The 16399-nt window shown below is 39.1% G+C and overlaps 3 protein-coding genes across 5 annotated transcripts in view; 1 reads left to right on the forward strand and 2 right to left on the reverse strand.

Annotated features, from left to right (window-relative positions):
- The window catches only part of srbd1 (S1 RNA binding domain 1), a 28503-nt gene extending 19329 nt beyond the window's left edge, over positions 1-9174 (reverse strand). Inside the window, exons 1-14 of the mRNA XM_011603126.2 lie at positions 9155-9174; positions 8849-8910; positions 8329-8740; positions 7978-8220; positions 7573-7739; positions 7167-7284; positions 6936-7074; positions 6766-6862; positions 6476-6662; positions 2346-2449; positions 1953-2060; positions 1695-1852; positions 1397-1487; positions 1189-1296 (exon numbers count right to left, since the gene is read on the reverse strand). Coding sequence (XP_011601428.2) covers positions 1189-1296; positions 1397-1487; positions 1695-1852; positions 1953-2060; positions 2346-2449; positions 6476-6662; positions 6766-6862; positions 6936-7074; positions 7167-7284; positions 7573-7739; positions 7978-8220; positions 8329-8740; positions 8849-8910; positions 9155-9157 — 1997 coding nt within the window. The 5' untranslated portion in view covers positions 9158-9174. The remainder of the gene's footprint in view (positions 1-1188; positions 1297-1396; positions 1488-1694; positions 1853-1952; positions 2061-2345; positions 2450-6475; positions 6663-6765; positions 6863-6935; positions 7075-7166; positions 7285-7572; positions 7740-7977; positions 8221-8328; positions 8741-8848; positions 8911-9154) is intronic.
- Positions 9175-9906: 732 nt separating this feature from the next.
- On the forward strand, positions 9907-12208 carry cd74b (CD74 molecule, major histocompatibility complex, class II invariant chain b). 3 transcript variants are annotated; one of them, XM_029835398.1, is made up of 8 exons: positions 9907-10053; positions 10129-10204; positions 10721-10890; positions 11078-11148; positions 11215-11245; positions 11321-11521; positions 11649-11690; positions 11771-12208. In XM_029835398.1, the coding sequence occupies exons 2-7, from the start codon at positions 10137-10139 to the stop codon at positions 11681-11683; spliced, it is 576 nt and encodes a 191-aa protein (XP_029691258.1). In that variant the 5' UTR covers positions 9907-10053; positions 10129-10136; the 3' UTR covers positions 11684-11690; positions 11771-12208. The 3 variants fall into 3 exon arrangements, with proteins under 3 accessions (XP_029691258.1, XP_029691259.1, XP_029691260.1); XM_029835399.1 differs by having other exon boundaries at positions 9922-10048; XM_029835400.1 differs by having other exon boundaries at positions 9937-10053; positions 10123-10204.
- Positions 12209-12435: 227 nt separating this feature from the next.
- Positions 12436-14572, reverse strand: LOC115249598 (SLC35A4 upstream open reading frame protein-like). The gene is made up of 3 exons (XM_029835401.1): positions 14488-14572; positions 13715-13813; positions 12436-13598 (listed from the first exon to the last, which is right to left on the reverse strand). Exons 1-3 carry the CDS (start codon positions 14500-14502, stop codon positions 13401-13403), a joined length of 312 nt encoding a protein of 103 aa, XP_029691261.1. The 5' UTR covers positions 14503-14572; the 3' UTR covers positions 12436-13400.
- Positions 14573-16399: the final 1827 nt, after the last annotated feature.

Here is a 16399-nt window from a genome sequence, read left to right on the forward strand (position 1 = left end):
GACCTAAAATATCCAGATGATGGAAATGAAGACAGGGCAGTGGTGAATTTGGAGAGAATATAGATGGTGAGAGAAGACAGGGCCACATTCCAAAGAAACCAAACCAGGCAAGTACACGCGATATCATCACAGCAGCAACTATAAACATCAAACGCATGTCAAAGTTTTTCATTCTGCAAATCATTCTGAAGCAATGGACCTCTGATATGTGCCATTATTCAGAAATGCAGCTAATCAGATCAGGCAAACCTTACATAACAGGACATTTAAGAGACAGCTTGTCCAACGCTTTCAGATGTTATGAAAGGCAGGAATGTTACACGCTCCAGTATCAAGTTAACTTAATAAAGACAGCAACTTAAGAATTCTCTTACAAACAGAATATGAAACTTTAGGGGGGAGAGGTACACCCTAAGTATGACCTGCTGTGCATAAATTCAAAGATACTGTGAAAGTATTTGTAAGTGACACAAAAGGTTAGCGGTTAGCACTGGGAACAACGCTTAGAATTATGCTGAACTCAAGTCAACAATCGCACATGGAAATCTGCAACGAGAGGAAGAGGGTGAGAAAGGAGAGAGCAGCGGTTGTTTTGCTTGGACCCGGGTTCTGTGCTGTTGTATTCTACAGCGTGAAGCAGGCCTGGTCATAGAGACAACGCTGACCACAGCGTGGTTCTCTAATGGGCCCCATTTCAAACAATGTCCAGATGGTTTTAATGGGTTTTAATAAGCAATAATAGACAAGATTCACTTAAAGGACACATTGAAATTTGTCTCTTTCTTAATCTGTGTCATCTGTTCTCATTCAAATTGTAAAATATGCAATTGCACGACAGGACTGGAATGGGGCAGAGTTCCAGCTAAACCTGAAGGTATATTACATATACCTATACATGACTGTTTTGGAATTACAGCCATTTTATTGGAATTACTTTTATTTTCAGAAGATCAACAGCATTTGGATGATGGACTCTAAATAAAAAGAATCATGAATAAATGGATCTAAGAGATATACAGCAGCAGATAAACCAGGGTTCTTGGTGAAAAAAATTAACTCTTGATATGATGGACATCTACATCAATCCTTGAGTCCATCAGAGGTTCCAATTACACTAATTAACTGTCGATTAATTTCATACAGGCTGTAACGTTCCAAATCAAAACTGACCTATAACCTCAAACCTACCAGTAAGACACGTCCAGTGGATGAAAATTGCCTCTGGAGATGAGGTCGGCGAACAAGGACTCAGTCTCCCGACATGCTGTCCCATTCCCGATGACAACCTTAGTACAGCTGTTATGGACACAATAGTAGAGGGCAATTAACTTTAAAAAAAATAAATAAATAAAAAATACGAGTGTGAACTCTAACATAGCCCCCCCAGCATTAGTACCTGTATTTGCTCATAAGATAACGCAGCTTTTCTGCTTCTCTTTGTTGACTTGAAGCATGAAGGTAAAAAATATCTGTATGCAGAATCTGACCTGAAAATCATGAAGATTAAAGAAATAGAAATGTCAAGAAAAGAAATGGCACAAGACAGATCAAACTTCAATTGGGAGGTATCGACAATACCCTGAAATAAGCTTCCTGTACCGGTAACTTAGAAAAAATGTGATTGTCTTCTTTGGTCAAATATATAAATAGTGCACAACAAAAGATGATATTTGCTTCAGTTTGAGGTGACTTACTGGTAGGGGAGAGAATTGCTAGTTTGCAGCCGTGTTTATACCCAGGGTCCACCCCCATGATGATGCTGCCCCTGACTGGACCCGCTAACAGCCGCTGCCGAAGGTTCCGCACAAACATGGCGATCGACTCCTTCTCTGCTGCACTGGTCAGTTTAGTCCTGGAAGCCAGAAGGAAGCAGAGAAGGCCAGAGGATTGGAGAAAGATGTGAATAAAACAAAATAAATATCCTGCTCACATAACTGCTGCATCAAATGTACCTGTAACTCCTGCTGAGGAACGGTTGAATAAGTCTTTTATAAGAGTCGTCCACTGCATTCTTGAGGATTAAATGATGTTCCTCTCTTGGCATTGTTTTTGGCCTCCACCTGCAAAGAAATATAAGTCTATCATAGTTACACACGTGTGGCCGACAGAAAATCTACATTAAAGACTGTGTTTTAGTTTTGATCCAGCACTAACGGTGTTCTAAATGCACAATTTGTACTATATCCCATATAAATGTGCATGAATAAGGCTAACAGGAGAAGACAAAAAGGTGTCGGCTGTGTTTCAAATTTCTCAATAAATTCTCAACAGATCCCTTTTTGAAATAATACAGAGAATTTGTATTTCTTTTGTGTTTATCTACGTATTTAAACTGGATTTCTGACCTGCTGTTGAGGCACCACCTGCTGAAGTCACTCTTCACCCTGTCAGGAATGTTCACCTTCACTGTCAAAATCTTCAGACTCTCCCCACGGTTAATAGCCAGCGTCTGTTCTCAGACAGGAAGCACAAAGCACAAAATAGAGCCCTTAAATCAATAAAGTATAAATCATTGGATATACAAGCATCTGAACATAAAAAGGATGATATATGTATTTATTCAAATGTAGCTTTTAGGAAGCAGCAAACCACATTTATTGAGCAGATTATTCTAAAGCCGACCTCATCCAGGTCTTTATTATTATTATGTTGTTACTTTTATATTTATCTTCATATACAAAAACACTCATTTTATTTTTTTGTGATTAGTTACTAATGATTCTAATGACCATAAAGTGAATAATCATTTAGAAATGTCCCCATTCCATTTAGTAGAACCTCATAAATGTGAGAAAGTTGGAAGAAAACAGCATTTTTTTTAACTCAGTTTATCTTTGAAAGGCTGTTGTACACATAAAAAAACAGGCACCTAAACCTCTGAAGAAGCACAAAATAAAATAATTCAGCGTCTACACACAAGTGTGTAAATGTTGTGGGCCTAGGAGTGTATCCCGTGGCCAGGCCTGTTGTGTTGTGTGCTGGTCCCCCTCAGAGGAACTGTTACATGCTGTTAAGCAAACAGTAGTAAGTGTCTGACCTTTTCAGTGGGGAACCTTTAGCCCGCTACAGAACAAGGCCAAGAAACAAGACGTCAATCTGGAAACCAAGCGGAAGAAACGAGCTGACAAATGCCACCACTATGCCACCATCAGCATTGAGACCGCAAGGCCTACCCCCCACCCACACCCGCTCGCATGGTGCCACAACTATTACCACTCAGCGACACCCTCAGAAGTGCCGCACCCATACAGAACACACTAAAATAAACACAGCTAATGGCACAGACTGCATGCACCCAGCCCACTTGAATTATGATTAAAAGTTCTATTTTTCATCCGATGGCATGTTTCTGCTCTCGGCTGCGGCGCAAACAGGGAAGAGATTTCCCAAACAATCTCCATCAAAGCGCTGACGTGACATGCAGCAAAACGAGGAAGCAAATATCGACTTCCTGAGAATCAGGGGAAGCTCAAAGTGAAAATAAAGTGGAAAACAGAAATGCGCCTCATTAAAGCTGTGTCGCTAGGCTTCAAGTGAAAAGTTTAAATAGCTATTATGTGTCATGAAGAACGGCAAAAATACGCCCTCAAATGACCCAACATTTCCTACATAACAGCAGGTTTAATGCTTTTAAAAAATCCATATGTAAACACGAAAGACAACTCAGAAATAGCATATAAGATGACATACAATTGCAATTGTATTTATTCTTTAAAATAAAAATAGTCCACTTGCAACCACACAACGCAAAACCAGCTAGTATTTTTTCTGCATCCTGTAATTTAAACACCAAAGCCATTCTGTAATTTCATGAGTGAGTGTAAATACTGAGCTGTGTGTCCTTCTCTGGCTGGCCACCGTCCCTGGAGATGAGAAACAAGTGTCGCTACGTCTCTCAGTGTCTGCCTGGGTTGGGTCAGTGGTGAGACACAGAGGGTGATCCGAGAAGAAGGGTGATGTGAGAAACATGTGCTCGTGTCTTAGACGGGCCACAAGTGACATGTACCAAAGTACTGGCCAAAGTCTGACGAGAGCAGACAGAATGTCTTTCCTAGATGCCCTTTCATCCTTCCTCCAACCCCCAAGGGAGGGCAGCCAGCCAGTGACCGTTCTCTCTGTCTCCATCTCTGTCTCATCGTTTCTGTAGAGGATTACGATCATCAACACATCTATCCATCTGACATATCAGGGATAAACAGCATGATTCATGCATACTGACACAGATTAGAGACATGCAGACAGCGTGACCTGGCCTGGACTTTAAGGACAGAAGTGCTGCAGTGAGAGCTTAAAAGGCTTTTCCCCAAGCCTTCCACCAAAAAGAGGTGTTTGATTGATGAAATGTTTGCATTGACCACATAGTCTCTGTGGGCAAGCCCCAAACGTGGAGCACTAAACTGTTTGATCAGAGCGCAAATCACATTAAAGATCCCCCGCTGCACCATCAATAAATGTGTTTTGGCAGCCTCCGGAGCGCGCTGCTGCTGATAGCTACAAGGTAAATATGTACCCTTCCAATGAGGCCTCAAATCAAATTTGACGGACTTAAATCTGAGCTAAACACCACATCTTCGTCAGTCTGCCCGCTATAAATGCAGCATAATAATGGGTAAAACTCTTGCAGGGATTTTTAAAGTTTGGCAAAGTAAAAATAATGCACAATGAATGTTTGGGGTTTTACTTAAATAGCCGATCGATTGATTTATTGCTCACTCCTACTATCTCAATTTTAAAAGATAAAAAATAGAGTAAAATAACAAAATGAATGAAAAGTTAAAAATGTAAATGAATTATTTTAACATCCAAAAGCATCTGATTCAGTAAATAAACAAACAAACAAACAGTGCAATTCACTCTGTTTTAAGTAATATCAAAACTATGTTGTTTAAATCACACACACACACATACACACACACACATATATACAAAGCTTCTGGTTAGGAAATTGCTAGTATAAACATATAATAAATATTAACACAAAACCATATGCAATATTTTGTTTGAGGATTGTGTATCACCTGCATAATTAACATCTATAATTAAATAAACATTATTTAAGATAAAAATGGTGACAAAATTCGAAGTGCCACAATTATATGTATGGTCTCTCCTTGTCTTTGTCAGATTATAAATATATTAATACCACTTTTAAATAAAAATGTAATGAAAATGTTCCATTATAGTCCATTCCACAAAACATGCTTTACATCCGTCATCCTTTCGTTTTCATGCACCTGGAAGGCGGCATTATTAAACATGTGACTTAATAAAACCTGCCAAAGGTGATGGGGCAAGTGTGCACTCACACACACTTAATGTCAAAACACATCTCCCACCTGTACATCCTTTTCTCCTAGAAAAGGTTCGTTTTTGACGGAGTTTGACAGCTCGAAGGGCCACAGTCGCCTGTGGATTGATGCTTTATGACCAAGGCAAATCATCAAATTAAAGGTCTGATGTTTAGTCAGAAAAAAGGGAGGAAGCAAAATCAGGGAATAGAGCTAAGAGAGGTCTACGCTCCAGCAATGCTTAACCGTTCATTCTCTCCCTTTAATAACCCACTCAATGTCCCCATCCCTGCCTCTGCCCCTGGGCCAGGCAGCAGCAGCTGTCACTACAGGAGAGCGCCTGTCAATCGAAGCTTCCTAATCCAATGGCATGTCAGCAGGGGACATGTCACATATGTTAAGAGGAGAGAATAGGGGGACTTGCAGGGCGGGCTCGTGTGTGAGCAAGTGTGCACACGCAGGAATACATGTGCGTGTGATTGCATGACTGTAGGGCAGAGTGCTGCTGCCAGAGACTGTGCTGTGGCACAGAGGCAGTGGATGATGGGAGCTGTGGTGACACATGAGGCCTGGGACCAACTCTGAGTAACCCACAAGTCACTAGAGGGACAGACAGGAAGAAGAGCAGGGAACAGGCAGGGGGGGTAAATGTGGAGGCACAGACAAGGCTAACTGCCACCGACATGGCTACTCTTCAGAGGGGGTGGGCATGAGGGAGACAGACATGACATCAACAAAAAACAAAAAAGGTATGCGTGTGTGGGGGGTGTGGGATGTCGGGGGCGAGCAAATCACAAATGACAAAGGTGTAAATGACCTTTAGTGTGGTCCAGCATTTTTGGTTTTCATGTTTATTCATTTGTCTACAGTTTCTTAAGGCAGTATTAATATTTAGCAACTTCAGTTTGGATTAGAGCAGGCTGTGCTTGTGAAGGTTGTTGGACAGGAACGTCAACATTGTGTCTCGCAAACAAAAGAAACTGTCAAACTTTTGGTCTGTCGGCCATGTTGGTGCTCTGATTAACGTTTCCATATTATACTTAACAAGAAGTTAGTCCTCCTGTCAGAAGAATTCACCGAGCTAAAATAGTCCTGTTGAACAGAACACATCTAAATATCTATAAAATTGCTTGAGATGATCTCGAGTTTCACAATGAAAAGAAAATGGATGGATTTTGTTGTGCTACCTGGTGGGGCTGGATCCGATGGATATTGCAGGTGAAATCACAGTAGAGCTGGAACTTATCAATGTCTTTGTTTTTAGCTTGTGCTGCAGTATTTTTGTGGCCTTTGGTGGCACCCTTCCCTTGCACCTTTTCCTTCAGTGCTGCTTTGGATACAGATGACTGAATGGTCACAGGACAATTCTCACACCTGACAAGACGAACAGGAAGGAGGATCAGTGTGAGTATTATATTAGCAGACAGCAAACCACAGAGTAAATCAAAACATGACTATTGCGTGACAAGATCCTTACAATGTTTTCACGTGGGTAAGCGTCTCAGGGTCTTTGGCAATCATATCGGCCAGGATGTGCTCCACACCTGTAGCTACCTCCTCCACTGAGGACAGGCCTGACAAAAAAACAAAATGTGTGAGAATATGATCACAGCTGAAGGAAAAGGTAATTCATACGACCTTGCTTACCTTCAACACCCGGTTTAAGCCATTTCCTTAAGTCGAGCGTTTGTGGAGTTTCCATCAGCGCTGAAGCCGCCACTTCAAGGCCAAGTGCTTTGGCTCTGCGAGCTTTTGTGAGCTTGCTGCCTTTCTTATAGGGAGCATACTATAACCAAAAGAGAAAGAGAAATCTGAAATTCCTCTTGATTAGAGTTTTATAATATTCAATTGACCAATATGAATTAAAATAATATGAACCACATGATCCAGTTCATCGACAGATCTGCAGCTCCTGAGGGTTTGTTCAAGATCGGTTGTCAAAACCCCATCTTTCTTCAGAGTTTGAATCACAGACTGAGTCTTCTTAGCAAGAGAACTGAAAAATATCAGTCCACACAACACTTTACAGACTGGAAAGTGAACAACAAAATAAACGATCAGACCTCAAAAAAATAATAAAATTAAATCAGGCATCTGTCAGTTTGACCTCAAAAATTGTCCTTTAGCCCCATCTAGTGGTCAATGTAGCGCATTCCGCAAATGTACTGACCCAATTGGTAAATTTTAGAAAAACAGTATTTCATGGGTGCAAGTGTTAATAAGAAACGACTTATATTGGGCTGGCGAGACATCAGCAATGGATGTAGTTTAAACAGTTACCTACCACAACTCCTGATACACTAGCTGGACATCTCTGACAGAATCTGCATCCATGTGGTTGATCATGTCTTTGCGATACCGCACGACGAAAGGCACAGTGTTATCCTCCCGAAGCAGCATTATTATATTTTCACAAACCCAACGTTCTACACATGTCAGGTTGGACAGAAGCTGTGAAAAGTGGACATAAATCTATTCAAACAAGTTTTTTTTGTTTTTTGTTTTTAAAAAAAAGCAGTTTCTGACCTCACCATTTTCTACAGATATAAAAGACTAACCCTAACCCTAAAACCCTAAAGTAAACTAATACTTTGGCATCTCAGTTTCTATATTTCAAAGCCAATATTTGTGAACAGTTGAATAATGTGAATAAAGGAGATATCAGTCACACTAAATCATACATCAATACCTCAATCAAGTCCCAGTTCATATTGAGTTCATTCCTAAGAGTTTGTGCAGCTGATGACGGTGAAAATGTTGGATGTCCCAGGCAGGCACGACTTGTCTTCTGTTTCTTTGGGCAAGGCTCATCAAAAGTGAAATCTTCATCTTCAACTTGCTCTTCTTTTTTTAGTTTAAACCCTGAAAGTGACGATCCTTCACTGGAGCACTTGTCTGTCTCAGTGGCTTCTGAAACAATAAAAGACACCCTCTGCAAAGAAACAGAAAAATGTATGCATGATTAAACCTGTATACAAAAAAGAGCAACATCATTGAAAGTATTATTATTTCAAGTGAGGAAATATCAGAGTTGTCGAACCTCCTCTTTAACTCTGTTGCTTGGGCCACTTTTGTTGGCCATTTCTTCCTCGGGACTGTTACTCCGTTGTTTCTTTATGTTTCCTCCAGCAATACTCTTCTTTTGTCCTTCCTTCATTTGCTTCTTTTTCCTTGCAGGTAACACAGATTTTCCTGTATTTGCCAAAACATGAGCCGTCTTTGTTTTTTCCTCTGCAGCAGGCTTACACAATACTGCTGGTTTAAGATGTGTAGGATCTTCTGGAGCTTGGGGTTGTGTAGATGCTTGTGCCTCTGTTCTTTTGGTAGTTCTCTTGAGAGGTGCTTTCAGCTTCTTTGATGCAGGGGGTCTGTCAGCCTTACAGGTTTTAGTCTTTGGCTCTGATGGTCTCCATTCTTCATTATCTTCCTCACTGACTGTTTGGGAAAAGGACCTGATAGGAGAGTATGGTGTTTGGAATCATTTAAAATAATTATGAAACGTTGATGCAAAATGATTATTTTCAGTGGCATAAATAAAAGCACAAATTAATGTCCCTTACAGGTCTGAGTCCATATTGTAGTTTACAGGTTTGGCGGTGGTTGCTCGGCGACGGGGCATTATCTGATGAACAAGATCCAGAGTTAGGCGGTATTTACCAGTTTTGACAATAATAGATCAAATTTTTTTCCAAACTAATTAAATTGGGGTAGCTTTTAATGTACATTGTTCAAAGCGTAAAGGACTTTATTCAATGCAAGGGTCACATTTTCGTTCAAATTTGGCGCTTCGCGCTGAACCTTTCCAACATTAACCAGGTAAACAATAAAGCAGATTAGATGAGTCACGTCTAACGATATTTTCCTACCATATCATGAGCATACTCTTTACAAAATGATTTATAAAGCAGTACCTTGCTTTATTAGCGAGTATTGTGTAGCAGCATCAAAGATTCTTCCTGCAACACTGTGGAGTTTCAACCAATCAAAAGAGGCCGTTGGAAGTCACTTCCTTCTAAAGGTAATTTGTCAACTCTCTGTTGCCCCCTTGTGGGTGGAGTCTATGGCAAAAAGCTATATCAGGTTTATTTGTGTTGTCTAACAAAAAAGATTTTAAAAGATTTGCCATATAGCTTACTTTATGTGGATATCTAATTCTTTATACCTACATTTTGCCATTTAAAAACAGAAACAAATTTATCTAATTTCACTTATGGCAAAGTTAAAAAGTTTAGCTACAAATTAAGAATGTAGAATTAACAAAAATATTAAAATCCCAATAGGCCTAAATCCCAGTATAGACAACTTAGTGAACCTATGTACAAAAAAAGTGCAACAATGTAAAGATACTAATTTATTCTTAAACACAGTGTTTGGAGCTGCATATGTTGCTTACTTTTGCTCACAACATAATAATGATAATGATGATCATTATGATGATAGTAACAACAACAATAATAATAATACTAATAATCATTTTGTTATTTCTTGAAGTTAAAGTATTCGCAAAACTTAGAATGAAAAGAGAAAGTTGCCATTAAATGTTTCAAGATCTTGGTATTCTGTCTTTGACAACAGATGACGCCCCATCCTGAGGAACCAATCAGAAATTGTGCAGCCAATAAACTGCATTTGAGAGACACTTTGGAGCTGCGGGGCTTTTCCCTGATGTTTTCAGTTCCTTTTGTTGCGCGTCAGGCATAAAAGTACAAACTCGACTGTTGTCATTCTTATTTGTGAACGGCCTTGAATCCTCACCTGAAGTAAGGTAATAATATTTGGACTTCGGTCTCTTTTCTACTTATAAATGGTACAGAATTAAATTTATTGTTTACAGGTGTTCGTGTAAAGATGGACCCAGAGACCGCAAACCAGCCTCTTATCACAGGCAACGCAGCCGTCAACGAGCCACCAAATGGGTAAGAATATTGTACATTTTATTTTCCTTAATGTGCCACTTTTATCACTCCTTAATTATTTACTTATTACTAATTACCTACTCTGTCAGATATCAATTCTGATTTATTGTATTTGAGGGAATATATTTAAAATGTATTTCAGTGCTAATTTGATCATTACGCAATACATGAATAAAAAACATTTCAATCACATATATATTAATGAATAATGTCTTCAGTGATTATACAGATGATGTTTTTACGTATTTATGCAATGAGAGTTTCTGAATAGAAGCTGATTTATTTGTCATTATGCAATTGTTCAACAAAGGCTAGATGGAAGGTTAGTTCTGAATTGAGTATGTTTAGATGTTTTAAATGTTCTTAAAATAACTCAGACATGAAGGAGTTTCACTTCACTGTCAGGGGCTGATGTCATTCCTTTTGTAGATATTAAGGAAGAAATAGAACCTTGGGGTAACATTGAACATGAGGTTGAATTAAAGATGTTAACCTTCTGACCTCCCCGCCTTGCAGCGGCCGCTCAACTCGTGCCTACAAAGTGGCAGGTATCACCCTGTTGGCCTGTGTTCTGATCGCGGGCCAGGTCATGACTGCCTACTTCCTCCTTGCCCAGAAAGGTGAAATCAAGTCTCTGGAGGAGCAGGGCAACAAGCTAAAATCTGTGATGACCAATGGAAGATCTGGTAAGAGGGAAAAATGCAAAATCGATCTATAAATCAATAAAAGCACACAAAAGAACAATTTTACCATGTTATCAAGATGGAAGTTTATCACCTTTTTTTTTAAAATATATATATAGTACCTTGAATTTTAGATTTTTCAGCTAACCCCACTCCCTAAAATGCACTTGTCAACTGTTTCTGTCTATAGCAGCTTCCCCCAGCCAGATGCGCATACCAGCCAACTCCATTGCCGGGCTGTATGACGTGTCTCTGGACAAGGTAATGCTACAATGAGGAAGTAGTGTATTGTTTGAAATGTCATGCCTTTTTCTGCTTGTTTTGTAGGACACCTCATCAGAGGAGAAAGAAAATCCAGGTACGCGTTTACGCTGACGGCTGGAATCAGGTATCTTGTAGTTTACTGGCTGATTCGTCTCATCTCTTCCCTCAGCCACAGACTGCCAGCTGAAGGCCCTCGGACTGAAGTCCACGGGGCTTCCAGGGTTTCGCCCCGTGTGTGATGAGCGTGGGTTGTACCAGGCGGAGCAGTGCTTCAAGAGTCAGTGCTGGTGTGTCAGCCCTAAAGATGGACAGGCTATCTCTGGATCCATGCACAGAGGACGGGCCAGCTGCACTTCTGCAGTCGCATCTGGTAAACATGCTGCTCTGAGCTGAGATTTGTCATCCTAAAGGGCATTCCAGCATTTATAAATATTAAAAACACATTTTTGGCCAGTTTTTGGACTACAGTGAGTGTTGACCACTTTTCTGTTTCACAGGCAGCATGTTCAGAGCCATGAGTGTGCCTGAATAAAACAGGGGTAAGTGCACATTAGATTCTGAATGAAAACTGCTTTACTGTACAAAAACACACACTAACTTCCTGTTTTTCTTTAATAAGATTTAGGGTTCTTCCTCTGACACTGGTAGAATCTCTACAAGACAACTCCCGCTCCATCTGCTTTATCTGCTCAGAAATCAGTGATTTGCTTATATCTGCTTATAACACATTTTACTCCACTCATTTATCTGTTCATTTTTAGTTGGTTAGAGGTTCTTTATTGACAATTGGGATTGATTCTAAAACCTTTTCTGTAGTAGAAAACAATCCAAGAGGATTTTAAAAGAAAGTGTAATTCATTTGAATATTGCAGGATTTATACATTTTTATGATGCCTATAAATTACTGTGATCTCTCAAACCAGAATAGTTATTAACTTTGTGCATGCGCTTATTAAAAACAAGAACAAATTAAAACAATGATATTAAAACAAAATGTTCTGCTTTTATTTGGCAATAAACTTTTTAAAGACAGGTTTAGTGGGTTTCTTTACATTGTCACAATGGATCCCTTGAATGTACCTGAATTATGATTTATGAATAAAAACAAAGAAAATGGCCCATGTGGGGAAAGAGAAATACAAGTTGAAAAAGGCAATAAATAAAGACCAACAAAAGTGTTTCATCTTCCCAAATTCAGCCCATAAATGTTCCACATAGGCGAGACACAAAGAGATCAACACACAACCTACATTTGATTTAGTGTCTCCACACAACCTACATTTGATTTAGTGTCTCCACAGACAGGAAACAACTAAAATCCACATCAAAAGTTTTGCATCCAAAATGCATTATGTGCAAAATGAATTAGTGAATTCTGGACTGTAAAATTTGACTGCTGTAATGTATGGATCTGCTGAATATGTCTGGATTTAAAGATTCTATATTTCTAAAATGCTACAGTTCAAATGCAAAAAAAATTCAAAAGAAAAATTCCAGCATATGATGCAGACAGCCACATAGAAAGGCTTTAAAACAACCAGCATGAGATGATAATACTACCAGCGTAGGCACTCTTAAATAAATATTTATTGATCTAATTTTACATGTACAAGCATTTCTAAAGTGCAATTCAACCTGAATCTTAAAAACAAATTTACTTTGGAAAAAAGCTCTTTTTAGCTCAGCTGCTCTTCCAGTATGAAGTCAAACATTTATAGGTGCCTTTTTCAGTATTTTTCTTAAACATTTGGCATTTCCAATAATACACATATATACTGTAACTTGATATATTGTTGGTGTGCATATTTTGAGCTCTGACAGCTATAGGCATCAGATGAGCCCACACACCTCACCTCCCTCAGTATGTAAGTGCACAGTTTAGAGTGCAACAGTGTAAAGTTGCTATAAGATCCCTGAACAATGAAGAACACAGAAGGCACCAGAGAAAAGCTCAGCGATCGCCTGCTAAAAATTCAACTACACTTCTAATTCATAACCCTCTGAGTTTCCTTAGGGGGTTATTGGATGTGAACATTTGACAGACATGATATGGCATCAATTAAAGCAGCCCCGGCCATTTTTACGCAGCAGAATAAGAATTACTAACACCAATGAAAACAAAGGGTGCTTTTGTGTTTATATGTTTCTCCATCACTTGACTTTCAATACAAGGGAAAATAAAAATGAAAAATCTCAGACTTTAAGGTTCCAGTATGAATTGGTACTATGTCTTCTTTCTTTAACTGTGTCTATTTGTTGCCTCCCTTCAGGTTGCGTATATAGTCTTTGATGGTGTTTTCAATGTTGGGAACGGCATAATTCTGTGCCGCGTACATTCCTGTACATGTTCCTATTGCAACACCCATTAATGCTGAAGATCGTAGCCTTGCAACAACATACCCAGCCAGAAATCCCTTCAGAAAAGGAGAAGCCAGCAGACTGCCTCCCTAAGGAGCAAAAAAAGAGGGGAGATTAAACTTGACACCGACCAGAAAATAAAGTGTTTTTTTTTTTTTTTTTTCAGAAAGATTATCCGCAACATCAGCATCAATTTATGTCTTACTGGAGGAAGCCCAGCTTGGATTTCATCCTCCACGCGTTTCTGGATGTCCTCTAGTTGGTCTTTCAACTCCACAAGGTCCTTGAGTTGACCTAAGGTATTCTGGAAAAAAGGATACAGAGGAAAAATAAAAAATAAAATGATTAAAACCTTATATATTGGGTTATAACTAACAAGGAAATTACAAAGAGAAAACAGGTAATCACTTTTACCTTAATGTTGACAGCGACCTAAGGCATAATCTTTTCAGTTTTAAACCTACTCAACTTGGCTATGCACTATTAAATAAGTCAAGGATAGTACAAACATAACCACTTCTAACCACACTAAATATACCAGTGTCATTATGATTGACAGCCCAAACAAAGTGAGCATTGTACACATATTTTAAACGATAAAAACGCTTAGTCTAAAGCCCATTTCAAACTTTTGGGTTAACAAACACACAGGTTCTAGTGAGTTATCGTCTACTTTGCTTGATCACTTGCTCCATTTGTTGTTTTCGCGTTGCCGAACTGTGCATTAAAACCAAAGAACACAATAACAAGCAAACATACGCCTTTAATAATAAAGATATACCCAAATTGACACTAGGGCTGACAGGAGGAACTGACAAGCTAACCAGCCGGGCTGCCTGCACGCTGGTTCAGCAATTGAACAGCTAACATTAGCAGCTTGCGTGAGACATTCTCCATTAAATTTCAATATAAATGAGGGAATTGTAATGTCACGAGCTTTTTTTTTTAAAAAAGGAATGCATAAAAATTTGTACCGACCTTGTCATCCGACATGGCTTCAGCGCGTTACGTTTACGTGGTTATTCTTCTTCTTCTTCTATTTCTGCTTCTTTATTGTTACATACGCCATAGATGAACAACACCGCCCCCCAACGTCTCCTGCTGAACATCACCACAACGCTCCTGTTTTGTTTTGGGGATTTTTAAAGGATAAATACATTTGGGGAAAGTGTCAGTGTAAGAACAAACATTTATTTTGGTGCAATGCGAATGGCAAAACAAAAGAATATATATTATTTTAAAATTTAGTTTGTTTGAAAATAGATATTATAGATTCTCATAGAAAACAAAGTAATGTAATGTATTTCTGAAAACTGCTTTTACTGATGAGGTCATATGAATGTAAATACCACAACTGTAGATCCAAACCAAAAAAAAGACACTTCACTTCACAGCAAGTTAAAAGAAACAAAAAATAAGCCCAATTAATCCCACTGTACTCTGTGGGTGTTGCCTTGATCGACACTGTAAGCAAGAACCTGAAAATACCCCTAATTCCACATTACATCTTAGATCTAATGTGTTGCTGGACTGTTAATTAGAGCTGCAACAAAGGCAACTGCAGCAAACCATTACTGGGCTGCATAAATAATTAGTGAGCGTTGTGAGAGGCTCATTAATCAACACTGTTGTCTGACATGAACAGCCTGAAGAGGGAAAAAAGATTGAAAGGATTATTTTGTGATTCCATAAATATGATTACAAAATTTTTTTAGGATTGGTTTGTAAAATTTGGGAGACTTTGGGGGTAAAAGATTTAAGAGGTGCTTGAGTCAGGACCAGTCTGAGATGTAATTAATCGGAGATCTGGTTTATAGTGAGCTCAATAGGCAAAAAAAAGTGACGCACAAAGTTGGAAAGCAAAGTCTTAGCAAAAACAATGATTGCTACCAACAAAAGGACAGAAGCACTCAGAGTCTCCAGACTAACTTTAGGAGATTAATCTTGCCAAAACATAAATTAACTTTCTTTGGCAGTACTCTGGGGTGCATGAAAGAACTTAATCCTCACATACAGCAGGACAGATAGTCCATTAACCTTTCATCAGGACCAAGCTGATATGAACCAACGTCTTTAATGGCCTGTACAGACTGGAATTACACATTTGCATTTGCTGTTGAAAAGAGATGAAACACTGCTCACACAGTCTGCTGGACTGCAGCTGGAAGGAGTGATGGAGGTAAGCTCTTTCTGATCTTTAAAGCTGTCAACACTGATTCTGGCTGCAAAATCCTTTTGAGGATATTGGGAATGTCTTGGAAGGACAGTATGACTGAGACGCTCATGGTGTTGAGCTGTAGCTACTTATGTTCAACACCCTCTATATATAAATATAAAAAATGCTATCTATAATTTAGGAAGCATTGAGTAAATGATTCATATCAATGCTCCAAACAAGGATTCAGGGTTTATTTGTGCAGATGTGGATAATATATTATTAGGAACTCATATTTTCAAGCTATAAAATGAAGACAATTTCTTTCACAACAGATTGCCCATTTCATTTAAATTTAAAATCAGTGCCATGGACAGATCTCACTTTGGTTCAACGATGATTTCTTATCTGGGAAATAATGGAAAGTGCCACAGAACACAACCCGTCTGTGGGGGTCTGACTGAAAATGGAAGAAGAGCTTTTTAATAAGCAGTGTGGAGTGCAACATGAGCCTCACGGCGGCTTTAGTGTTCACTTTAGCAGCACCAGCACCATATTAAATAAACACCTGTCTGCAAGCAATTGCGTTTTGAAACATGAAACATGCACGCATTCTAGCACATATCCGTGGCATCAACAGTTAGCCAAAGGTAATGGACTCAAAAGTGTCAACAAATGTGCCCCCTGTTGCCTCTTATGTCAGAGGCTCTGAGTTATTGTTTCATAATGTCTTCC

This window comes from Takifugu rubripes, chromosome 4 (genome assembly GCF_901000725.2).
Source record: "Takifugu rubripes chromosome 4, fTakRub1.2, whole genome shotgun sequence".
Lineage (NCBI taxonomy): Eukaryota > Metazoa > Chordata > Actinopteri > Tetraodontiformes > Tetraodontidae > Takifugu > Takifugu rubripes.